General features: G+C 44.2%; 1 protein-coding gene across 4 annotated transcripts; it reads left to right on the top strand.

The window, feature by feature from the left end:
- On the top strand, window positions 1–24071 carry C6H11orf24 (chromosome 6 C11orf24 homolog). 4 transcript variants are annotated; one of them, XM_032113568.1, is made up of 6 exons: window positions 1–95; window positions 1270–1392; window positions 4766–4862; window positions 18053–18291; window positions 20995–21111; window positions 22263–24071. In XM_032113568.1, the coding sequence occupies exons 4-6, from the start codon at window positions 18135–18137 to the stop codon at window positions 23414–23416; spliced, it is 1428 nt and encodes a 475-aa protein (XP_031969459.1). In that variant the 5' UTR covers window positions 1–95; window positions 1270–1392; window positions 4766–4862; window positions 18053–18134; the 3' UTR covers window positions 23417–24071. The 4 variants fall into 4 exon arrangements, with proteins under 4 accessions (XP_031969459.1, XP_031969458.1, XP_031969457.1 ...); XM_032113567.1 differs by lacking the exon at window positions 1–95 and adding an exon at window positions 322–472; XM_032113566.1 differs by lacking the exon at window positions 1–95 and adding an exon at window positions 508–692.
- The last annotated feature ends 1487 nt before the right edge of the window (window positions 24072–25558 follow it).

The raw sequence follows: 25558 nt of genomic DNA, 5'->3' as shown, positions 1-25558 counted from the left end.
AGGAGGAGAAGGAAAACAGCCTCGCGTAAGCACAGCTTCTCGCTGCTGTGCCCTAGACAGAACTCCAAAGACACCCCACCAATGTTAAGCGGCGGGTAACTAGCACACACCACTCCCGCGCCCCGGGAGCCGCGGTCCCCGTCACTTCCGCGGGCAGCGCCCGCCCCCTGCCCCCGGCGCCTTCCCGGGGCCTTCCCGGGGCCTTTCCGGGGCGACCGCCGAGGGGCGGGGCGGGGGCGGGGCCGGTGCGGGAGGGGCCGGGCCGCGGGCGGGCGGGCCAATGGGGCGTGGAGGGGGCGCGGGCGGGGCGGGGCCTGGCCGCGGCATGTGGCGGGGCCGCGGGGCTCTGGCTTTCTTCCCTTCCCTTCGCTGGGCTCTTCCCTGCCTTTCCCTGCCCGCGGGGGCCGCGCCAGCGCCGGCCGAGCGCCTCTCCCGCCCCGGGGCCGCGTCCTCCGCCGGGCTCTGCCACGTCGTGAGTTGCGGGCGGGCGGTGACTCGTCCTGGGCCTGAGGGAGCGCGGGCGGGAGGGACGCGGTGGCCGTGCCGGGGTCTCCGGGGGCGCGGAGCCCGCGCAGGTTCGGCGGACGAGGAGCCGCGGCCCGCGAGGGGAGAGCGGCGGCTCGGCAGCCGTTCCCGTGAACTGCCCCAGAAGTTGAGCACATATGTGGCACGAGTTGCGAATAAATTCTGCAGTAAGTTGCAGCCCTCTCCCCGTAGCAGCGGAGGGAGCGGTGGTTCTGTTCCCCTGCAGTCTGTGAACGCTTGTAGATGGTTTTGGTAGTGGGGAGGCGGGAGCGAGGAGAACTGGGTTTCATTGCGGGGAAGAGGTGATTGACTCAGCAAGTAACTCACAGCCGGAGTGTAACATTTTTAGGCCCTATGGACCACCTCAAAGATCCGGTGTCTATAGGAGTCGCCACCCTTAGGCACGGCATCACCGATATGTAAATATATCGTGTGTCCGAATAAATAATGTTGAGTGTGTGCAATTAAGGTTACGGTTGGCAGTGGCGTCCTGTGGTATCGCACTGAAATCTTTTTCAATTTATCCTACCTTAAGTAAAGGTTTTCAGAAGGTTTAACTGTACCCTGGGCAATGTTAGCAAGGTGTCAGCTGGAGTTCAGGAAATGGCAGGAAGAATAAACACTGTTCTTTGACAGCTCTCAAATATGGCATTCTGTGGGGATATCCTATTGCAGTGAATCTTCTTCTGGTGGATTCAGCAAATCCTTTAACTTTCCCCTCTGTCCCCAAACTTTGTTTTCTAGGATTGGCAAAGAAAACTCCTGTCGCAGGATCGTGTTGAGTAATGTGCCTTGATGTCCTACATGTTTGTTGACTGAATCCCTGCCAGACTTGGTCATGCAACACCGCTGCTGTTTCCTGATAAAGTGAGTTATCTGACTGCTTACTGGAAGGACAATAAATCCTCCCCACCTTAAGATGGATTGCAATGCAGTTTTGATGAACAATTTAAACTTGCTGATAGTGAACATTTGGTGCCCTTTAGTCCTCAGAGGGTTTGTGACTGAACAGTAACTTTGAAAACTATTCTATAGGATGCAGGTTGATGCAGTGTTTCTGTCTCAAAAGTGCATGTATTTTTATATTAATCGAATCTATCTACCATAACCACTATTATGTATGTTAATGCAGTCCATTATGTGGCAATGGATAGTTTAGAAGGAATCCATCCATTTTTATTAGCTTTCATGTCTGTAGTGGATTTGTGTGTGTGCTGTGCATGTCTGCTGCTTGGTTCTGGCTTTTATGTATACATAATTCAGGCATACACACGTATTGTTTTAGCACTTTTTTGGGAGAAATTCCAGGCTGCATGCCTCTTAACATGTCGGTGAGGACATCTTTATTTTTTGTTTTAATTGCAAATTCCCTGCTGGATTTGTAAACCCACCTGCTAGAAAACAGACTTTGCATCTGTTTATCTGTTTTTGAAATTCTTATTGGCACACCCATACAACCTGAAGCCTCTGCCTTCTAAGGGAACTGTCCTGGCACAGGCTTTTCGAAGGCTATGGGAGTAATTTGCAAGCAAAATGTCAAGCTTTGGTGATGAAAAACTTCAATGCTGAAGACCTGGTGGTGTATTTAAAATGTCTGGATGCATATCCTGGATTACAGGAAATGTACTAGCAGACTTTTCGCTTGTATGTTACTGGCTAAATTTTCAAGGGAAAATGTTGCAGGGGCATGAAGGAATGGAGATGTTTGTGCACGGGAAATCTGGAGGAAAAGGCAATCACTTCATCAGGACTTGCAGGTAGTTCCTTAGCTGCTGTGCCTTGGTAGAACTCCCTTGCAGGGCAATGACAATCCACACCAGCTGGCTATTTGTCCTTTTAGATGTTTCAATTGGGATGGGATGCTTTTCTGAAGGAGGTGTTCTCTACCTATGTACTCAGCTGGTTCAAAGTTCATTTGTGAGGTACATGAGATACCCTTCCCACCCCTGTCCAACACAGTAATTGTTGGATGAAACTCCGTGGGTTGTGCTGAAACAGCAGCCAGACAAGACGGTCTTTGTGACTTCTTTTTTCCTCTGGCCCTTAAAAGGACTGGGAGGGCAATATCCCTGCCTTGTGTGCTGTTGCTGGATGCCATCTGACGCTGTGTGCTCTGGCTCAGCAAGGTTGGTTCCCTTCCCAGCTTCCAGCCTGTTCTGCAGGTGTAATCCTTTGTCATACCCCACATATCAGTGATACCCAGCCTGTCTGGGTGTGGAAAGGGCTCCCCGAGGGCTGTTGACTTTGTTGATAGCAAAGCCAAGAAGTCCTGTGAAATAAACTGCCATTGAACTTTTTCTTGCTTGATGGTAGCAAGCATGTGATGTGTTCAGTCCTCCAATCATTTCTGTTTCCCTTCCTGTAGCTTAGACTGGGAGGAGTTGTGAGTTGGCAGCTGGGGTCTAAGGATGCTTCTGGCACTGCAGGGACAGTGACAGTGCTGAAAATAAGTGCAGGGAGGTTGTGCATTTTGGGTTCACAGCTCCTCCAGCTTTTGACTGCTTGCAATCCAAGAGAGTCAACTTGCAGGTAAGGTGCCCAGGGTGCTTATGGTGCAGCAATTAATTTGGGAAAGGACAGCTTATCTCTGCCATGGTATGGAGACCCCCTTCTTGAAGGAATGTCTGCATGGACATTTCTGCATGTTCCTGTGAACAACTTATCTGATGCAAGTAAGTAGCAAGATCTGTAGAAGTGGGCTCTAATGCTCAGTGGAACCACATGATTGTCTTGCTGGTGTGTAAAGTAGCACTTGGCTGCTTGCTGTTTTGCTGTCTGGATTGCTCATTGCTGTAGTTCTGTAGGGTTTAGCTGAGGGCTCTGCTTTGCTGTTACTGTGATTTCACTGGAATGAGGTTTCCTCATGGCAGTTTTGAGTGTCCATCACCATAGGTGCCAAAACGTCTGACAGTCTTCCATTTCCTTTGCTGGCTTTATTTCTCTTTGTTGTTCTGGGCATGGCCTCCTCAAGGCTCAGATCTGGTGCTGACAGGTGGGTGTCCTGCTGCACTGGCACCAAGGTGGTGTTGTGCAGTGCCATCAGGATGGGACTGAAACCCTGTCCCCAGTGGCGGCATTGCCGTGGTAGGAAGGCTGGTCTTTAAACATCCTTTGCAGAGTGTGAGGTCTCTGGAATGAGTGTGTGGGTCTGGGTTCTCCATGATGTCCTTTCCTCCTGTTTCACATGATAACTTGTCAACCATTTGGAAAGCACACTGGGTGCTTGTTTGGTTGGTTGTTTTCTTGCAGGACAATGTGCTGTGAAGAAAGGAATAGTGGGCACAGAGCCAGGGATATGGGTACTTGTTTATTTGCAGCCAGCTGGACTGTCCCCCAGGGTGGCAGGACCCACAGTCTGTTTGTGCATCTTGCACCTGCTTGAGGGACCAGCTGGTCCCCCATCCGAGCAGGAAGTTCAGCCTGTGCTGGCAGTGCGGGTTGCAGGGGTGCGCCTGGATTGTCTCTGTACATCACCACAGCTCCTGGCACCTTTGCTATGGGAGTCTCAGTTGGGCTGTGTCCCCTAAAGGACAATTAAGTTGTGTTCTGCAAATATGGTTGTGGGGTGTACAAGCCCCCATAGCTACCTCTGTTATTCCCTAAGTACACAGAGAGGGAAGGAGAGGTGGTCTGTGTACAAGAGCCTTTTTATTAACTTATTGAAAAATTCAGCAAGTCCCCTTCACTGCTTCTGCTAACAATGACTGCCCAGGAGGGCATTGGGATTGCCTTCCCTGGCTCCACCTGACTCTGACTTGGTGCCAAGCCCAGAGAGCTACTTATGCAATAGTCCAGCAAAACACGTCAGCATGTATTTCTCATGTGTCCCAGTTTCAGATTTATTAAAAAAAAAAAAAAAAAAAAAAGGGGTGAAGCAGAGTGGCTGATAAAATTTGTCTTGAATTTTACATGTATGTTTGTGTTGGATTTATATTTGTTTGGCTTGGGGAGACTTTGCAGCACTTTAACTAAATCTGGTTTTAAATCCACTTAAGTTAAACTCCTACCACAACTAGTGTGTGGAGACCAGGATGAAATCTCATTAATTTTAATAGGATTAAGCATGTTCTTTTGCTGAGTCTTCTTCTCTTTTTTTTTTTTTTTGACTTCTCTGTATAAAAAGCAGGATAAACCTTTTCACTCTTCCACCTCTTTGTGAAAATGCTTTGCCAGTCTCACAGAAATGTCTCTCTGGTTGCATACAATAACATTTTACACATTTTTTTCCCTATGCTTTCAGCTGTAGTCCTACTGTATCCGGGCTTTTGTTGGCTTTTGCTTTCCCTAAAGGCGCAATAATTCCTGACAGCAAGAAAACAGTTGCAAGTGTTTGCATGGTAAGTTTCTACACTCAAAATCATTGTTTTTGCTTTTGGTCTCTCTGGATAGATTTGCAACTGCTGTAAAATAAGTCAATTAGTAGAGAGAAACTCTGTAGAAGTCAGCAGGAACTGAACATGTGCAGATGGGTGTGGGCAAAATTAATCCCTGTTCATGAACCAGGAAGAAACTGAAGAACAGGAAATAAAGGTAGAAGTGATCTGAATGCAAACTGGTTGAAGGGAAGTATTTGGGGTTTGTCTAAGATTAAGCAAACCATTAACTGGAGAGGAGGCTGCTTCATGCATTTGTGCTACCTCTTTACTACTCCACATTTCTTGATGTACATCATGCCCTGAATATCAGTATTGATACAGGAATTTGATTTGTATGTGATTTATGTTATGGGAACACTCCTCTTCCTTCTTCCCATCTAAAAAGAGAAATCCCACAGCAGGTATTTCTGGATGTTCCTGAGATGCTCCTAATGACACACTGACTACGTATATGCTTTCATAGGAGAAGCTGTCTGTCTTGTAGCTGTGTACTGAGCTGGATTTCAAGAGACTTGATTTTCATTTTCAGTTCCAGCTCTGACCAGTTCCTCCTATAGCTATACACAAATGACTCAGTCTTTTCACACCCCTTTTCCCATCCTGTGAGATAAGGGAGAGTTGGTCTACCTTGCCTCTGCTCTGCCCTTTTGAACTGATGCCCTGTTGTGCTGTGGACTAACCCATGCTGCAAAGGTTGGGCTGGTGTTTGTGTCAGCAAAACTCCTCTATACCATCAATCCTTTTGAGGAAACTTTACATCATCAGTGTGTTGTGTTGCTGGCAGTAGCATCTAGATTTAAACTCCTCTAATTAAAAAAGGAGAACATGATGGGAAAAAAAGCTTTCTGGGTTTTTTTTCCATAAGATAAACAGAGATTGGCTTATTAAGGGGGTTTAGGATGGGGAATTCTGACAGGTGAGAGATGCCCAGTGATATCTTGAAATTCTCCATGTGCAAGCCAAGAGCATTTATTCCCATCATAAAAGGGTTAGGCTTGGAAGGTACCTTAAATATCATCTGGTTCCAAACCCCCCTGCCATGGGCAGAGATGATCAGGTTGCTCAGGGCTCCTTCCAACCTGACCTTGAACAATTTCAGGGAAGGGGTATCTACACCTTCTCTGAGCAACCTGTGCCAGTGCCTCACCGCCCTCACAGTGAAGAACTTATTCCTAGCATCTAATCTAAATCTCTCCTTGTCCTGTCACTGTCTTCCCTGTCACTCTCCCGCTATTTTATATGCCCCCTTTAAGTACTGAAAGACCACAGTGAGGTCTCCCCTGAGTCTTCTCCAGGCTGAACAACCCTGACTGTCTCAGCCTGTTGTCATAGGAAAGGTGCTGGACGCACCTCTCCAGATGGGGTCTCACCAGAGCAGAGAGGCAGAATTCACTCCCTTGACCTGCTGTCCATGCTGCTTTTGATGCAGCCCGGGCTTTCTGGATTGCAGGCATGCATTGCTAAGACATAAATTATATCTTCATCTATGATGATGTTTTTTAAAGTGATTGCCAGCAGTTTATATTTGCATTGTGGAAGAGGCAGGACCCATGTGTTCTGGCTGTAATGGCCATCTCTGAGGTGGCTGGAGTAGGTATGTGCTGTGGCTGAAATGCGTCACTGACAATGTCTGGGGTATACCTGACTCCAATGGGCACATTTTGGGTGCTGAAGCCAGCAAGGGAACGCAATGTCATGAGCCTGGCAGTGGCTACATGACTCAGTTTTATGCAGGTCCTGGGTTCCACAGGTTCTGTTAGATTTATTCTCACCTGTAAAGTTAAATACGGGCTTTGTGTGTTTGAAGAATTACTGCCTCAGACAGATATGCTGATGTGGAAACAGCTGATAGCATTCTTCAGGGACACTTGCTTGAGTTTGAGAAGCATGTGGCCTGGACTGAGCTCTGATGCAAATGCCTTTGTTACCAGCTGACTTGGTAAGTAAAAGCAGGAGTTGTGTTTGTTTGCTATTTAGCAAATACCTTTTGACTGAATCCCATGTATTCATAGATTCCTGTTTGTTGCTTTTCTGCCCTTTGCAAAGGGAGCAAGAATTTCTAGAGTTTGAAAATCTTGTAAGGTATAGAAGCTGGATATATGTTAATGCAGTGAAATATATTAGTGAATTAACAGCTGTAGCAGAAGTGGGTTTCCAGTGCTGATGATCCATCCTCTTAAGGAATACCTGAAAGAGCCTAAAAATAAAATATAAACAGAAAATTCTGGTGAGTTGGGGGGTTTTGGTTGCCTTTTTATTTTTTCTGCAGATTTTGGCAATATCAGTAAGCAGTTCTTTCTGGGTGGTATGTTCTGCACTTGGTCTTTGACCCCTCTGAAAGTGGAAACAGATGTAATGCAAACTATGGAGTAGGCAACCTGTCCCCTGGGAGCTGACTGAAAACAAACCCCTCTACTGAATGAGCTCTTAAGTTATTGCATGTCTTGGGACAAATTTGTTTGCAGTAAATCAGTAAGATAACACCTGCAGAGGTCCCTTCTGGAGTTAAAATACTTGCTCCAAAATTATGATACACAGCTGACTCAGGCATTCACATTTAAAGTTGCTTCTGAGCAAGATGCAGTGAATGCCATCCAGTGAACATAGGGCTGTGATGCAGTATTTCATACAGAGGTTCATCTTCATAAAAGATATGGGGAGTAAGAAGAGAATTTGTAATAAAATACATGGACAAATTTATTTCAGTATTTTTCTCTCGTCTCCAGTAATGTTACTGCTGGAGGGAAGTGCTTTAAAAAGCAAAGACTGAAATGGTGGGCATGCAGTTTAAATGGTTAGAGATTGTTTGATTTCGTAGGTGTTAATGTGCATCCACATAGGTAGAGAGTTTTCTGTCTTCGCCTATAGGTGCTAGAGGGTTTGCTAAGCAAGATCCTCTTCAGATGGCTGTCAGGAAAAAAAGGCAAACAAATAAACCCAAAACTAACCCCAAAAACTCAGCACATGATCCTCACTGCAGTACAATTTTTCTGCTCCACTGTCTGCTTGGCCAGATTTACCTCATGATACAATTCCAGGCAACTGAAGTGAAAGTGCCCTTCTCCATCACATCCTGAGAAGATCCCGGTTCTAAACTGCCCAAAATAGAGAGGGAACCTGAAGAGAAGACTTTTGGTCCTCTGACCCATTGCTATCACTTAAACTTAAACTGGAGTTTTCTCTGATCTCTTTTGGAAACTTTCAGATTTCTGGATGATTTTAAGAAGCAAACACACTTCTCAGTAGTTGACAGTTGTGATGCCAAACATGTGGTGTGTCACTCTGAGATTCCTGTCATTCTGTGAGGACAACTCTGCTGCTTATGGGGCAGTTCTTGGTTTACTGCCAACTGCAGCTTTTGAGGAAAGCAGCACTGGTGCCGCTTTACCTTGTGTTCTGAGGCAGTTTACTGGTGGGATTTAAGCCCTCTGCTTCGGTACAGTTGAACAGGAGCAAGAGCAGCTGAGAGGGCAGGGTTTAAGGTCCCTACAACCAGTTGATGGGACTCTCCAGCCTTCAGGTTGGATTTGTTAGTCTGGTGTCTAGTTCTGAGGATCCTAAACTTTGTTTAAGGGATGAGGCTGAAGAAGTGTTGTACCTCAGTGCTGGCTGCCTGGGTTCTCACTCTTCTACATTTCTAGCCATTTCTCATTCCAGTCTTGCAGAGTCACTAGCAGCAAACAATTTGAAACAAAAGCTGTTGTTTGATAGGCAGAAGTGCATTTTAATTCAAGTGTGAATTATTTAGTTCTTGGCACGTCTCTTGTTTTGTATCTGATTTCATTCAGTCACAGTCTGTTCCACCTGTTGTTTCCTGACCTGTTGCAGTGTTCTGCTATCTGATGATACTGGACAGGTTTGTACTGGAGTACACTGGAGCTGAAGTCTTCGGAACACTAGTCAAAAGCAAGCAGTAAGAGTTACTGTTTGTGGTGTGGTTTTTCACATGCTTGTCCTTTCCCCTATTTTTGTTGTTTGAGCTTGGACAACCTTTCCCAGGCAGAGACCTGGATAATTAGTGTATGGTGAGCTCCTCTTTGAATGAGGGTGGATTGATCTTGTTGGTAGTTTGGCTTTTCTAGTTCACTGTTCCCCTCATTACAGGATCGGAGCATCTTCGGCATAAAATCAGTAGCCAGAAGTTTCTAATAGGTTCAGTCTTCGTGCTTCTTTTAGGTCACAGCTTCTGGAGGAGTAAGAATAACCTCTTGGGTTCGTTACAAGTTCAGGTGTCACAATTTGAGAGAGAGGTTTCAGCTTTGGAGTTTTTTCTATGTTTGTTGCTGTACTGCTGAGCAAAAATTAAAGAGTGAGATAAACATGGAGGCATCTGAGACGGCTTCCGAAAAGATCTGTGTTTGTGACCCCATCTGTCCAGTCAAATACAGAACGCTTTTCACATTCGTGTCTTTGGTACAAGTTAAACTGATGTTTGTGGTAGTTGTAATCTCTCTTGGTGAGAGATTACAGGTGCTCTGCTGACTTTCTGTAGATGCCCATGACATTCAGGTGATCCTCTGAAATAGCTTTGGAGTTCTTGTTAGCCACATCAGCAGCAGACAGACAGATAGACAGACCTTCTGTATCAAGCTCAGAAAGGTTCAGAAGAACCTGCTGCTGCCTGTGCAGTCCCTCTTCCATGAATGAGGGGCTCTTTGCTACTGGGAGAGCTTTGAGGAGCTCAAACCAAGCTTATTTTACTTTGATTTAATAATCATTTTTTGAGTATCAAGACTCAAAACTGTAATGAGTTCCTCTGAAATGGAAAAGAGGGAACCTAGAATGAGGTAGGAGAGCGCAGCTGCTGCCCTGTTGGTGTGTAGGAGATGAGACCCAAGAGCTGGGCTGAAGCACTTCTGCAGATGCTGCCTTGGCAGCCCTGGACATCCATGGGAGTAAGGAGAGGGAAGGATGTTTTTCCTTGAGGTTCTGATAATGGATGGGTTTAAATTCAGGTTGGTGCATGACCTGAAGACTTGCTGGCTGTGAGGAACCTGCCACAGGGAAGACCAGCAAGGATGAGGAGAGCTGCTACTGCATTTGATTCTTTCTTTCTTTGGATAAAAATAGATTTGGCTAAGATTTCCCACCCACCCTGCCCTGTGATTTCCACACCTTTCAAGCTGTCAAAATCACAAAGCAGGGAGGCATGTGCCAACAAACTTTATTTGGTATTGCTATAAATGTATTCCTGGCTTGGAGACTTTAGGAAGAATCTCTTCTTCGTGCTAACATATATATGGTGGAAACCTCCCCAGTGTCATATTGCATTGAGATAAGCTGGAGTGTCTTTTTGCTGCATCTCACCTGGGAGATCTTCCATATGAAACTACCTTTGTTTTTTAATCTGAGTCATTTGCTTAAATAGAGGAAACCTCTTATAACCTAGGAGCTTTCATGTTGTTTGTGAGGATAACTGGAGGTGGAGGAACATATCTTTGGAATTTTTTTAAAAATTTGTGTTTATTCTTCCTATTTCAGAATATGCACAAAGATCTTGCTTCCTTGAAGAAAGGAGAAATAACCAAAAATGTTTTCCTCTTTTCCAGTTGTTTTAGGGCTGAGCAGACATTCCCTTTCAGTCATTGCACTGGGATTGTGTTTTGGCTGTTTCCAGGCTCTCTGAACTTTTTCTGAGTTTCTGAGCTCCCACAGTATTGCCTGATGCTTTTGTAACATAAGGTGCCATTTCTGTGGTGTGTAACCCTGCTGAAAACCACACACAGGCTTAATTCCTGAGCAAAGTTGCAGAACCTTGTGTTCCGGATAGAGATATGTCCTGTGTTTCCATGGGCCTAAAATCAGTATTTCAGCTACATGAACCTATAGAGGAGCATAACGATTTCTCAGAAATATCTGGAGTGGAAGGTAGCATTTCAGTGAAACTTAACTTGATCTGAATTGCCAGGAATTTGCTGACTGTGGTAAAATTCTTTAGGGCAGGAGGTGGGTGGGTGACCAGACTTGAACACACTGGCACTTGGCTCCAGAAGTAACACTTGGTTATTTGTACCTTCAGGCTGAAGTCGCTGCTTGTTAAGTCTCTGTTAGCTCCACACTTGTCAGTTTTGAATTCAAAAGCACCTCAGGCACAGTTTATTCCTGTGCATGTGGAACGTGCTGGTTCTGGCTTCTAATGGCATCCCTCAGCAAGCATGAAGCACCTGTACTGCAGAGTACCTGCTTCTACAGGCACTTAGAGAAACCAAAATCAGGAGTTGGCCTTTTACCCTTCTTGATGAACTTTGCTTTGTGTTAGTTCAAGGGCTGCAGAGTTCTTGTGGGAGCCCACTGGGATGGTTCCTTTGAGGGTCTTGTTGAAATCTGGTTAATTTGAAACACATGGTGTGAAATGCCCTGCATATGATCTCCAGTTCCCACGAGACAACAACATGTCTGAAAAGTTCTATCTGCTTCGGGTGCAGACCAGACTAGGGAAGGTTGCATCTCAGCCATAGTACACATTTTTACTGCTTAGAGGTATTTTTGTTGACAGATTTATTGTTCAGTCACAGCTTTATGCAGTTAGCCCTTGGCAGCTCGCTTTTCTGTATATTGAAATTAGATTGTTTCAGATATTTCAAAACAAAGCACATTTTCATAAATCAAATAGCTGTATGATCATTTTTCACAGGAAAAATGTTTTGCTGAGTAGTACTTCTCAGCATCAGAACTGCAGCACATGGTACTAATATGGGTGAGAAAGGATGATGGATGGGTGGTGCTGGTTTGGGAGTTTTAGGCATTAACATTTGTTTCTTCAGAGGCAAAGTGTGATGGCCGTGAAGCCTCAACAGTGACAGTGTGGACTGTTCTCAACTGTATAAGATGTCTGCCTTGTGCCCTGAGAGAGAAACCAAGGAACAGAGAGATGGAGGTGGGTAAAGCTGGTAATATTTGAAACAAAACTAACCAAAAAAAAAAAAAAAAACCCAAAAAAACCAAACCCACCAATAAACCCCACTGCAGCTAAATGTGCCTGTTGTGGTTTAACTTGAGCTGGCAACTCAGCCCCGCAGAGCTGCTCACTCAATCCCACCTGGTGGAATGGGAGAGATAAAGTGAGAAAACTTTTGGGTTGAGATAGAGTTTAGGAGGAAAAACAAAAGTCACATGTTTAAGGAGAGCAAACCGAGGAATTCCTTCAGCACGTCTCATGGGCAGGCAGGTGTTCAGCCATTCCCAAGAAAGCAGGGCTGTGTCACATGTAACGGTGACTTGGGCAGACAGAGGCCATCACTCCAAACATCCTGCCCTTCCTTCCTTCTTCCCCCAGCTTTATATGCTGAGCACAATGCCATATGGGAAGGAATATCCCTTGGGGTCAACTGGCCTGGCTTCGTGTGCACCCCCAGCCTCATTGCTGGTGGGGTGGGGTGAGAAGTGGGAATTTTTAAAATCTTTTTTTGTGGCCATGTACTGTCAGAAACATCAGGAAAGGCAGCAGCAGACCAAACCTGTGACCATCCAATACCCTGTTCTGCCTGCTGCAGTGAGGAGTGTGCTGCTAATGTGGAGCAATGTGCCAGCTCTTCTCTGCCATGTGGCCATCTGTGTTACACTCTGAAGAACTGTGTGGCAGGAGAAGGAATATAAGTGATGTACTTCTGGATCTGAGCTGGCAGTATTTTTTCTCTGAATTGCATTTCAGAGCATGTGTAACTTGCATCCTACTGTTGCAGCAGATCAGCCTCTAGTGCTCTGCTGCCCTCATGTCAGCCCAAGGTGTTTATCAGATTCAGCTGGTTGGTCAATATTCCAGCCTGGCTGATGTATCCATGAGATGAGACTCTTGATTTCTAGGCACATTTTCCTTCAAAACTCCTTCTGAAAGTATGGAACTGTGCAGGTTTCACCTCAGTCATTTTACTACAAGGAACAGCTTCTTAGTGGTGGAAATGGTAGGTGCACAGAGACCCAGTACTGGGGCAACAAATGGACCTTTGATTATTGTATCCTGGTTTTCTGAGGCAGTGGGAATGCTTCATACTGTGTGGACATCTTGGGAATCAAGGAGCTGTGTCCAGACCAGGGACCTAATAATATATTTCCTCCTCTGTAATCTGTAGTGCTTTTCTGCTTTACAATCTGTTCATTCTTCGTTGTTGATAGCATCTCACATGTTGTAGAAGCAGCTTTGCAGTTTGTCAGAACTTTCTTGGGAAGCCAAAGGAATTAATGGCTCTAAAGCTGCTGTTCAGAGAATCATATAACTTCATCTGGTCATACTCAGCTAACATTGGGCCAGCCTCATGTGCCTTGGTGTTGCCCCTTCTGTCTCCAAACCGATCTACATGTGCGTCTTCAGTCTTGGAGAGAAGCTTGGGAAGTAAAATGCATCTGAGAATTGCAGAGCAGATTCCCTGTCTCCTGTATTCTTGCCTCGATTTACAAAATGAGATGTGCTTGTCTTGCCTTAGCAAAATCTGGTTTAATTCTCTTTTTCTAAAGAGAGAAATGTTGCACTTGTTTAGAGAGCTGACAACACATCAAATGTTTATCAGCAAATGCAAGTGGGAAACAGGCCTTATGCCTTCTCAGTTTGATGGGAGAGTAGCATTGTTGTCTGCAAAAGGTATTCCACCCTTGTTTTCCCTGATTTGTTATTATACTGAAGATAAAACATTTCTTTGCAACTCTGACCTTATTTCATACCTAGTCCACGCACACTTGTGAGTATGAATTTTGAGGCAGTGTCTACTGGCTCTTCAATGACAGCTCAAAGGAGCATGTGCTGTCCTAAATTATTTGCTTTGCACTCTTTGTACCTGTGATGTCTTAACACCCACATTTCCTCTTTTTTGGTCTAGTTCTGTATCTTTCTTTTCACCCTGGTGCAGTCACTGCATGCACCTTGCAACTGCTTAAGCAGGAACAACTGAGGCTGATGCGGTGGGACATAGAGGCAAGGGGTTTATATTCCAAGGGTCTCCCTCTGCTCTTGCAACATCATCCCAATCATTGTTCTTTGAAATAATGAATTTTTTTTATTTGTATAAATTCCTTGGCTTAAGCACTGTGAGATCATCAAGAAGCAAGGAACTCTTCTGAAACCCAGCAGGCATTGCCCTCTGGATATGTGTGTACATTGCAAAGTCATCAGTCATTCAGTTGTTGACTCAAAGTTATTCTGGTTTGCCAGCATGCTTGTTCCCTGCTGAGTTACAGCCACAGATAACAAAAGCGAACTTTGTATTTTTCAGAGTGTAGTCTTTTCCCAGATTTTATTTGTTGCTGTCTTTTGTGGTTTGATTTGGCTTTGAATTTCCTTGGGGATGCTCTATAGGTGGAGACAGTAGTGCTTGAAGAGTGAATTTTGCCCCAATTTCTCAAGATTGCTTCTGATGGGAACAGTAGAATTCATCTCTTCCATTGTGTTGTCCAGACAGGAATCAACATGGTTTGGAGAAGAAGGTTTAGTTAGTGCTGTTCTGGGATGTAGGTGAGGGGGGTGGGTGGTCAGAGGGGTCTCTGAGTACAAATGGAGCCGTGTGGGACGGGCTAGAAGTGTGGCAGGAAGTCAGAAATGCAGCTTATTGCTTGTGGTTACAAACGGCAGTTGTTAAGTTGGGAAAAGTGATCTCCAAGTAATTGTAACTCCTGTTCTGGGTAAATGGGATTGGCTAAGGTAGGAGAGGCCAAAAACCACACCTCTATCTGGAGTTTCTGATATTTGATACAGCGTCCCAAGCCCCATCTGTACTGCATTAAGATATGACTGCAACTGGTGATCCTCTCACTGGTCTTGGAAAGGAGCGGTTTGCTTGTCTGATAGACTCGTAGTCTGTGCATTGTGTTTGCCTGCTTCACACACTCACTCTGCAGTCTGCAAAGGGATTTTCATAATTGGCCAAAGAACCTTGAAAAGTGTTTTGACATTGTAATTTTGTATTGAGTGCCTTAGGGGATGTATGATCAGTTGGGGCCTGAGGAGACCATGTTTAGTGAGAGGGTAAGGGGGGGACAAATCTCTTGTGCATGAGCTTGGCATGTCGCCCTAAACCAGTGCTGGCCTAATTCAGAAAGGCTGCCAGGCACTTTGGAAGAGGTGAGAGTTGTTTTCTGGGGTTTTATTTTCCTCTGCAGTTGTTGCAGTCAAGTGGAACCAGAGTCAGCAGTGATGGGAAGGACTTCTAGTGAGTTGATGTGGTTGGGGATACAAAACATCTCTTTGCAAAGGGGATGCATGTTAATGCAACAGCTTCTAGGTACTGGTGTGATCATTTGATCTTGCAAATTTATGTAGTTGTTGCGCTGGTTGAGGTTAATATTAATATTTTATTTGTCCTAAAACACTGAGATTTTAACTATAATAATAATGAAAGTATTTCTTTTTAGCTATAATGCTGTTATATCCTCAATTTCAAAATGCAATGGAGGATTCTTAGAGAGTGGTTATTGTAATTGCAAAATTGATACTAAAGGTAGGAAAAAAGCTTCTATAATGAATGTTTAGTGTTTGTATTCGTTGCTGTTATTCCTTACTAGTTTATTTAAAACAGTATATGCATACACTATTGCGTGGGTAATTCATTCTCAGGGTCACTTCTTAGGCTGTAAAATAATGCTTCTTAAAAACCCTGGACCTTGAAAAGGGACAGCAGACATAAGCTGCACTCTTTAAAATGTGAAATACATTAATGATGGTTTTTTCCCCTTTCCTTTTGTGGGTTAAGTAATGCTTTCTGAATCTCTGCCTCTGACCTGTGAACTTCACAAAAAATGCACTTTGGCACCATGTGGTGGGAGTGCAGGTTGCCAAACAGTGCTCTGAGGTGAGGTACCTGTAGTGTCTTTGAGGGAACCCAATTTGCTTGCTTTAAGTTGAAGGATGTGGGGTTTAAAGGAAGTCCTTGCTGTCTGCTCTAGGAAAGTCTCTTGTGGGCAGAGTATTTAATGTTTTCCCTTGCTTTCCGCCTTGCTCTCAGTCTTACCAACTGCAGCTTTCAGTGCTTTATCTACAACATATGTGAAGAGTGATGTTAAGAGTGTGATAAAGGCTGAGACAAATTTGTAGAAGTGCCTTGAAATTTGGGACAGTGGGAAAAGCATTGGTAGTTGCCTTGGCTGAACAACACAAATTAATATTGCCAATTCCCTGAGGGGAATGTGGGGCTGCTTTCCTGAGCAGCCAGTGCTGTTGTAGCCTCTTGCAAAGGCTGTGCTGGTACAGCACAGGTCGTCTCCTCTCCTGTCCTGATTCTTTCAAGTTTGCTTGGAAGAAGACAAAGTGATAAGGAAAGAGCAAAGTCAGTCTGTGCTGTGCATGCATAGTGTGAAATGGGAGAGAGGCCCTGGCAGAGCTGGTGCTGGCTGGACACTGGGCGTAGTCACTGGTACATAGGACTAGATGGGGCTGCTGAGCTGCCCTTCCCTGCCAAGACTTCTGTTGTCAGGCCAGATTTAGAAATATTTCCAGCCGCCAGGTGAGATGACACAGGCTTGAACTTCTGGCTGCACTGAGAAACTTGCTCACACAAAATGAGCGTGATGCTAGGCACGCTTGCTCCAGGGAGAAAGCTGCAGGGGGTGCATGAGCTGAGGTCAGCAGTGCAAGGGCCCTACAGTCATTTCAGGCTTCCTATCTCTCTGGGAGAGCAAAAGATGCTCCATCCATTTTTAACAGGTAAAATAACTCTTTTTACTAGAATAAATAGGTAGGAAGGAGACCCTGAGTTCCTCAGGGAACTTGAAGGTTGACTAGGAAGACTGAATTTGAGGCACTGCATTTTAGTATCAAGTTTTGTTGCCATCTTTGGCTCTTTGACAGTACAGTGTGGACCTTTGTATTGTGTGTCCTCTGAGAAGCTTGGGGTAGCTGTTTATATATCACCCTTTTTCAGATAGGATGTTTTTGAAGCTAAAACTCCATTGCCCTGTTTGGGGCTTTAGGATATAGCAGAAGGAAAAATTGGAAACAAAAATTTAATGGTACAAAGCATCAAAATGCTGCAATCTGAGTCAAAGCTAACAAACATTATTTGGGGCTTTCTTGCAGGAGAAACAGCTCTTAGATTCTTAAATTCCACAAGCATGGTTGAAACTGGAGTCAAGAGCTCAGGCTGAGACTTCTTGCATGCATGGCTAAATCAGGGTCTTATGCACATTACTGAGGACTGCTAGATGTTCTTCACTGTGGTATTTATACCATTCACACATGCTGCTCATTCTGTGTTGTGAACTGCCTTTGCAGTTATCACATCCATCTTGGAGATGTCACACAAAGCTGAATCTCAACACTCTTTGACGGCTGTCACATTTCTCTTCATAACTTCAGGATGGTGACTAAGGCTTGCTTCAGTGATGAGGAAGAGGGCTGCCCTTCAAAATTACTTAGGGAAGAGGCTTACAGTAGGTCTGGTTCAGACTGAACTGTTTGGAAGCTCATACAAAGCTCTAAAAGCCTCAGAACCAAGAGGGTAAATCCAGATAGAAGCTACTAATCTGCTCTGATGTCAGTGAGAGCTGTTTCAGTGTCTTCAGTGATGAAAGCTGCTCCATTGGGTCAGAGTCACATGTGTGCATTAGTAAGGAAGGAAAGACATTATCTATCATTTTATGTGGGAAAATGAAGGCTTACTGTGGGTATGAATCTTCTTCACTAACAGCTGTGTCTGTGTAATGTCTTGGAAGCCCTGAAATAGTGGTTTTTGCTTGTTTTTAATCAAAGTTTCTTTTAGCTTTTTGTAATGAGCAGGAAAATCAAAGCAGAAATCAACCTTGGTTACTTGGTTTTGACTGACTCGGTGTAAAGGCAGGGCCAGGACTATAGTTCCCCTTATTATCAGTGTGCTCAAACTGGTGAAAACCCTTCTGCTGAGCCTGGGAACAATATTAGGGGTCCCAGAAGGAGTCCAAAGGCATCATACCTGTGCTGCCACGTGCTTCTGGGCTTTGAGATTGACTTTGTACACATGGCTTTTGACTTAAGATGTTCTCCATTGGGACCTGAGGGAAGGAGAATGACGTACCTTTTCCAAAGAAAGGGCCTCTCTGGGAAGTTGGGAATGGTCTTTACTCCTCCTGCCTCTGAGCTCTTGCTTGTGATGTGTAATGATGCTTGCCTGCTTTGTACAGTTTTTTTTTTCCCCATTCCTGCTCATTGGGATATAAATTGTTCTTTTTCTTTTCTTTTTTTTTTTTTTTAATAGGTATATTGCAGTGGATCTGAAGTTGATATAAGAAAGAATTTCTTCTGGGAAGAGAAGCTTCCCTGTGAGGCCAACCCTGAAGATGTGGACTGCCATTGTGTTCTTCCTGCTGATTTCCATCTGTATATGTGAACACCAGTTTTCTGTCCTGAAAGGGGGAGGAGTCCATGTAGTGCAAATAAACAGGCTTACAAGTGAAGAGCAATGCAGGCAGGCTTGTCAGAGCCCAGGTGCTTCAGGTGAGGTTCTTGTCCCTTGGATGGAATTCCAGCTACCTTTTCTGTCCCCTGAAGGTCTCTGCTGCTCCTTTGATGACTTTCTTTTTTAATTCCAGTTGTTTACAGGCATTTACAGTTATGGCTTCTCTGTGCAGTGCTGTGGTGCTAAGTAACTTCTGATAGCTTTGGTTAAATTGAATGCAGGACAACTGTTTCTCAGGGCTCTTCTAGCTTACATAAGAGACAGCATGTGCTGTTGGTGTGCACTGATAGCGTGCAAACAGTGTTAGGTCACTTGAATTGAAGAATGATTATTCCCTGCTGCCAGATGTTTGCAAGTGAGCAGTGCTGCTGTAGACAGCTGCATTAGAATGAGTAATCTTTGCTCCCTGGAATGTGTGTGTTTTCTGCCTTAGAATAAACCACTTTGTCCTGCAACCAAGCACAGGGTTAAATCTGTTGAGATGAAAGCCTCCTCACTACCTCTGAGATGTCTTTATAAAGCATAAAACTTCTAGAAGAGTCTTTGAGTTGTCCTTATGGAGGTTCCAATCCTGTCTAGCCAGATGAGAAAGCTTGTAGCACCTACAAGAAGTTGATGATGCTGTGGTGAAGATGAGACCTTGACTCAGGTGGATGAATATCTGACATTCAGATGGTTAGGAACATAATAAAGATGCTGGTTTTAATGGCCAGTGGTTTCAAACCTTTAGTTTAAACATGACATATTTCTTCATAGTGGGGAAAAAAGTACCTTTATAAATTTTTTTATTTAGGAGGTAAAATAAGAGTGAGCCTGTCTTGCAGGCACCAGAGCAGCGAAAACTTCAAGGTGGTAAACTCCAGAAGCTGACATGTTCACACTGACTGTGCTGACGCTTAGGGTCTGTAGCATGTCATGCTTGTCTGTCCCACCTGAGAATCTCTAAACACTGTGCACATGTCATCTTAGCCTTCTTGCATCTCAGTAAGGGTAGAAAAGGTGTCATCAGCTGCCTTTTCCACAAGAGAAACATAAAGAATTTAGTTAGTCTGCGATCAGGGCTAGAACATGATTAGGCTGCATGGCTGCCCCTGTTGCTGACTTTAACCACTTTTTTTATGCCCTTCACTTTGTTCTCTCCTGACATGTTTGTACAAAACAAGTCCAGTTGAGTGTTAGCTTTCTTGAGCAAAGGGGGTTGAACCTCTAGAATTAGATGACCCATTCCATCTTCAGAAAACCACGCAAAACTAAACCCAAAAGCGTAAACTTTTCCAGGTTTTAAATTCTGTACTAAACCTACTGAAGCAATTTCATCTCTGTTTGTTACTTGATGGCCAGTCTGTTGCACTACCTGATGTTAAGGGAGGTGGAAAAGATAGAAACTCTTGACATAAATATATAGCCATGTGCAGAGAGATCATCTGGGAGGAAGGACCTGAAAAGTCTTTTTTTATTATTAGCTTTAGGTTTTAAGATCAGCTTTACTGATTTCATTCTCCATTCCCATCTTTCCCAACAGTATATCTTTTTGTGCTTTCAGTCATTGCAGACATAAGGCCTGAGGCTTAGATGTCAGAATTGTAACACATATGTAACTGTCAATAAAGAAGCGGTGGTTGTTATTTTTTAAGGTATTATAGTGTGAAATTGCAGGCCAAGGTTGCATAGGGAGATGTCTTCATAGCTACATTACTTGGAGAAGCAGAAAAATACTATTTCTAGCTGGTAAGGTACTTTTCTGTAGATGTAGTTTGCACCTTTGCTGACACGACATCAGTTACTTAGAGAAGTAATGCAGCTGCCACCGGAAGGGGTCTTTTGAAGTACTCTGGTCCAAACCCAACTTTGATCTGTCTATTCAAGACCTGACAGAGAGAGCATCACCTCTCTGGCCCCCAGTCCAGTGTCTGAGTGCCCTTGTGGTGGAAACTAGTTTTTTCCCTTGATGTTGAGTCGGGATTTCCTGTGAATGATCTGTTTCAGCCCTTCAGACATGTAGTAGTCTCCCTTGGATTCACTCCAGGATTTCAATACCACCCACGTATGCAAGGGTCCCCAAAACTTGATACACTGTTTAAAATGTTTCCTCAGCATTGGTTGGAGGAGGTTCATTCCTTCCCCGGAAGCTTGATTTTGTGTATGTGGACATGTCCAGAAAGAAGTGAGTGAGTTCCAAGGGATGCTTGAAGGAGCTTAAAGGAAAGAGAGTTCTTCCTGTGATGACTTTATTTAGCTTGTGTTGGGATTTGACTTACTAAAAGACAATTTCCGTGATGGCTCTCATGGCTAATGGTATCATTGCTCAATGAATGGCGAGTAAATTTCTGTGCAATTCCTAGCACTGAGATGGGACCTGTCTCCCATGAGTGATGTCTTCTCAGTTTTGGCTTGCTTCTTTTTTTCCTCGTTAAGACACCTAGATGAATTTACATGGGTCCTTACTGTAGTGCACTTTATTTGTCCCTGTTTGAGTGAATTGCTGTTGTCAGGAGATGCTGGTACCAGAAGACAAGCAGGTGGGTAGGCTGCATTGGCTATATTGGTTTCATTGGCTTTCTTTGGTTATTTTCACTAAGGCTGAGTCAGGATTCTTTAAGGCCAGACCTTCTAGATATTGCGTGGTTTGGGTTTCTTTTTGGTTGCGGGGGTTTTTTTTTTTTTCAATTCTATAATTAGAGGCACGAAGCAGCAGGTTTGGTATCCTGTGTGCAGCAATCCATTTTCTCTGCTGTTTTCAGGGAGCCATCACTGTAATTGGTCTGTGCCCTACCAGAATCACTGCCTCCTCCTGCAGTGTCACCAGCTGAGCGTGTGCCAGAATGCTGGAGAACAAGACATCAAAGATCTTCTTGCAGGTAAAGCCATGTTTCAGGCTTCTGGGAAATCCAGGATCCTGGCTCTTTTGCTTTAAATGCCTGTGTTTAACCCTTGATCGGCTTTCGGCTGAGGAGGATGGGTTGTGAAATGCCTGCAGGGTGATTCTGTAGGTACAGTTCACTGGAATAACTTTCACTTTGTCCTAGGGACTCTGGCACTTGCATGAGTGCATGATGTCTTTGAATAACACTTTTGTAACACTTACTGAGTAACAGTTTGTCTCCATGTTGAAGACATCATTCATTCAAACCATTTGCACGCCACACGCTGTCCTAGCAAAAATAAAGGCATAACAGATGTATTCGTTTTTTTTCAGAGAAAGGAAAATGTCCTGGCATTGTTTTTCTCTGAGATTGCCAGGATTTTGTTCCAGAGTCAACAGACTGCTTCTTTAATCAGAGCAGCAATTGCTCATGGTGACTTTCCAGTGCCAGGGTACTCAGTTTTAATAAAGTGACACAATAACAAAATGGAGCCTATTTATAATTGGGAAATCAATCTTCTCAAGTTTGTTTCAGGAGTTCACTGTGCCCAAGTTTAAAAAAAGAATTTGTGCATGGTTCTTTTTGATTGGCAAAGGTTTCTCTGTAATGTAACAACCAGACTTGAGATAAGCAGGTGGGATTTATGTCACTATAGATCTAGCTCACTAGTTGTGAAGGAAATTATCCTGAGGTATGAAGGTGTAAGTAGAAATTTCTGCTCAGCTTTGACAAGTGAAAATTATGAATCTAAGCACAAAGGCTTTGTTGATGATGTGTAACTTTGAAAGCATGAGTCTTCTCAGGAACTGACATTTGTAAGACTGCTCCTGTTGATAATGTGCTTCTGCATTGTAGCTCTCTACTTCATTACTCCCCTTTTGTGAAATTAACTCCCTAGTTGGGCAAATACTAGAGGTCTGTGGCAGAAAAAAACAAACCAAAAAAACCTCAAAGGGATTATGTGCAATAAAGGCAGGGGGGTCTTGTGTTTTCATGTTCTTGCTGAATTCAGGACTGATTTATTCCACTTGTACTGTGTGTACTGCAGAATATGTGTTCTGGTTTGCATGTTAGGGGGTTGAAGTTAGATTTGAGCTTGAGAGATTTTTATTCTTATAAAACTCATTTGTTTTGTCTTTTGGAAGAAATTGTCAGCAGCAAATGGGAAACAGCCCTGTTTCAGCACCAGAGCCATCCACAGAAAACAGAGAGGGTGCTGAATGCACAGATTGACCGACACAGTGTGGAAAACACGTTTTCCTCAACTGCTCAGACTCACAGGATTCTTTTGAGGCATTTGGCTCAGGTTGAGGAGGAAAATGTCCCAACAAGTACCGCAAAACCAACTGCAAGCCATGCTACCACCACTGCCCCTGCCATAACAACAAACATTACAAATGCATCTTTCTCTGTTGCTATGACAACTTATGAAACAACTGCCAGAGCCTCGAACACCTCTGGAGGTTCTGATACCTTTATTAAAGCCAAGTCAGCCTCTACCTCTTCTCCCTTTCATGGTAACATCTCTGCTCCCACTTCCAGCCATGTCACCCAGATGGTGACCACCAGCCAAAATTCAGGACATAATAGCTCTGTCTCAGTATTGTCCCCCACTTCTGGTCCCCTCAGTGTTACTTCTGAAGGAGGGAGCCAAGCACAGCAGCCTAGCCCGGGTACCACCAGCACCAGTGCTCCTCACGCTGACAGCCCCACCTCTGCTGGAGCTGACCTGAAGGCACTGACCACAACACTGACCACCCCCATCCCGCAGGATGCGGTAACATCTTCCACTGCTTCCGCGCGTGCCACGACACCCATCCCCATGGAGAGTTCTCACTCTGCAAACCCAGTGCGTGCCAGCACATTGCCAGACCTGAAGCCAGAAACAAATACAGCCACAGCATCCTTGAGTGAATCAACTTCTCCTCTGGGCTCTACTAGAAGTGCCGTGGTTTTAACTACAGCCTCTACAGTAGCAACTACGACTGAATATGGGATGAAATCAACATCTGATGTCTTTTCAACAACCATGGCTCCAACAGATGCAGCCAAAACAACAGCTTTGGGCCTCACAGAAACTCAGGACACAGACAATGAGTATCTTCTCATTGCTGCTGAGCCCCTGACTCAGTACTTAGTGGATAAAAGTTCACTTCTTGCAGTGCTTTTAGTTGGTACGTTCTTTTTCATAACTGTTATAGTTCTTTTCCTCATGCAGGCCTATGAAAGCTACAAGAAGAAAGATTACACACAAGTGGATTACCTGATCAATGGAATGTATGTGGACTCAGAGATGTGAAGAGGTGGGGATAAACAGTAGGCAAGAGAGGAAGGGAGATTGAAAGTCTGCCTGACTTGTTTTTCCTTTCTGTCTGCCTATGACACAAACTGAAAGTGCTTCCAAATTTACTTCTAGTGCAATTGAGGAGAAATGCCATGTACTGTATTAAGAAAAAAATAATAATTTTTTATTCAACTGTGCAACAGGTTGCTGTAAAACCATAAAAAAAAAGAATCATTTTTAACATTTTCATAATGCACAGTAGCTTTGGCCATTATATTTCATTGCAAAACAAATCTAACAAGGTGTAAGTTGCCATCCTCTGAAAATGCTGTAGCACTTTTCAGCTGTTTACAGTGCAGGCTGTGTTTCATTTGTTTCACATGTGCTCCTCTGAAAACAGAGCAAAGGATGCTGTCACCTTTTGTGAAGTGCTCCCAAATAGCCAGATGAGAAGTGTGGAGTACTGTTGCAACAGGGGAGTTTTAATCCAGTGTGTCATATTTCAGTATGCTTCTTGCTTATGAAGAGATCTGTTTACAAGGTATTGTAAACTCTGTTTACTGCTAACCCAAGGTATCTTCACCATGGAGTGGATTACTGTGCCTCTGCACTTAAATGATCTTATTTTTATATTCAGTTAATAAATGGGGCCCTGGAAGGGCAGATCTTCTTGTGTTTCTCATTTCATTCCTGTCCCTGCCAGTTCAGAAGCAAGCAAATGGGCTTTTGGGGCTGAAGTAAATTAGCTCCACTTAAGTATTACAGGTATGGGGGCTTTGAAAACCTCGCTGAAAGCATGGACACGTCACAGAAGTTACTGATCATCTTCCAGAGTACTGCTTCTATAATTTAAGACCATTATGCTGCCAGTCTCCCAGGTATGCAGACCCACTTACTGCTTATTATCTTTCATGCTTAGAGCATCAGCCTCTGTTTTGGTTTTTCTTTTGCGTTTAGGACCAGCACAGAGTTGTTAGTATTTTGGAAGGTTTAATTGCACATGCAGTTGCAACTTGCCTCCCAAGATCTGCACCTGAGAGAATGAGTAGAAAGCACTTGATTTTTAGGCAAGTATTCTTCAGTGATTAATGCATCCTATTTGGATGACACATATATACCAATAGCAAAGTGCTGGATTGAGGTGTGTTGGGGTCTTTTTAACCATATTGATAGCTTGTCTCTCACTTTGAATTAGTTGGCCCTTCTTAAATCAACCTTGCATGTAATCTTGAGTGAGAGTGATAATAAGCAAACCTCAGAATTTGAAACTGCTGAGTTTCAGCTTGATTATTTATCCAAAAATCTTGGGCTGTTTAGAGTTTGGAGGGAGCCTTTACCCTGGAAGAGGCTACTTTGTAGATGACTTCATCATCAGCTGAGAGTGCTGTGAAAGTGGCTGCAGAGAGCACAAGCAGCAGCACAGCCAAGGGGTTGTTCGAACAAAATAGACTGGAGAGATTTTTCTGAGTCAACACAAATTTTGAGGGCAAAACTTCAGCAAGTATTGAGGAAAGAGATGGTAACTTGGTTTTCAGCATCAGGGTGCATTTAGCAGTACTTTTGCATGGACCTCATCTGCATGCCAGCAGGCAATAGGTTAGAGCACCTATCAGGGTAAAGGGGTAGTGTGGTTTGGGGAATCTACCTCCTTGGAAAGTTTGAAGTATAAGCCACAAAATTTACACCGTGTTTCCCAGAGAAAAGGGGGAAAAAAGTTTTGAGGGTCTCGGTTTTATTGTATTCTAAGATTACTATTAACTGGTTTGCCCTGAGCAGAAGAGAACTGAATGCTGATTTCTCCATCTTCCAGGAGCCACCTGTGCAGAGCATCTGTGCAAAGAAGGTGCTGGGAACATCCCCCAGCACAGCTGGGGACTTGCACCCTGTTGAGATGCTTGGGACTGTGTTGAGCTGTTAGCAGATGTCTGGCAGATGCTGCTCTACATCCACAAAGTCCAGAGATTTATCTTTACATAGGGATCTCAGGTTTCACCTTAATTGCAGGTGAGTCACTAACCACAGCCCTAAGCATGTGGTCTTGAGCTCTGCTCCAGATACTGAGATAAGAGCTGTCTGCTGGCTCCCTGCCATCTCCCAAGTAGGGAGATGAGCTTTACCTCAGACTCGGCTCACTTCTTTTCCTCCTCGTTCAGGCAG

This window comes from Corvus moneduloides, chromosome 6 (assembly GCF_009650955.1).
Source record: "Corvus moneduloides isolate bCorMon1 chromosome 6, bCorMon1.pri, whole genome shotgun sequence".
Lineage (NCBI taxonomy): Eukaryota > Metazoa > Chordata > Aves > Passeriformes > Corvidae > Corvus > Corvus moneduloides.
This window is presented reverse-complemented; position numbering and strand designations above follow the sequence as displayed.

What these genes read in the sequence shown, in the direction of transcription:
- C6H11orf24 (XM_032113568.1), top strand. Translation starts at nt 18,135, where the DNA reads ATGTGGACTGCCATTGTGTTCTTCCTGCTGATTTCCATCTGTATATGT. An exon ending in TCAGAGCCCAGGTGCTTCAG is followed by an intron (nt 18,292 to 20,994) that starts GTGAGGTTCTTG and finishes TGCTGTTTTCAG; the next exon opens with GGAGCCATCACTGTAATTGG. An exon ending in CATCAAAGATCTTCTTGCAG is followed by an intron (nt 21,112 to 22,262) that starts GTAAAGCCATGT and finishes GTCTTTTGGAAG; the next exon opens with AAATTGTCAGCAGCAAATGG.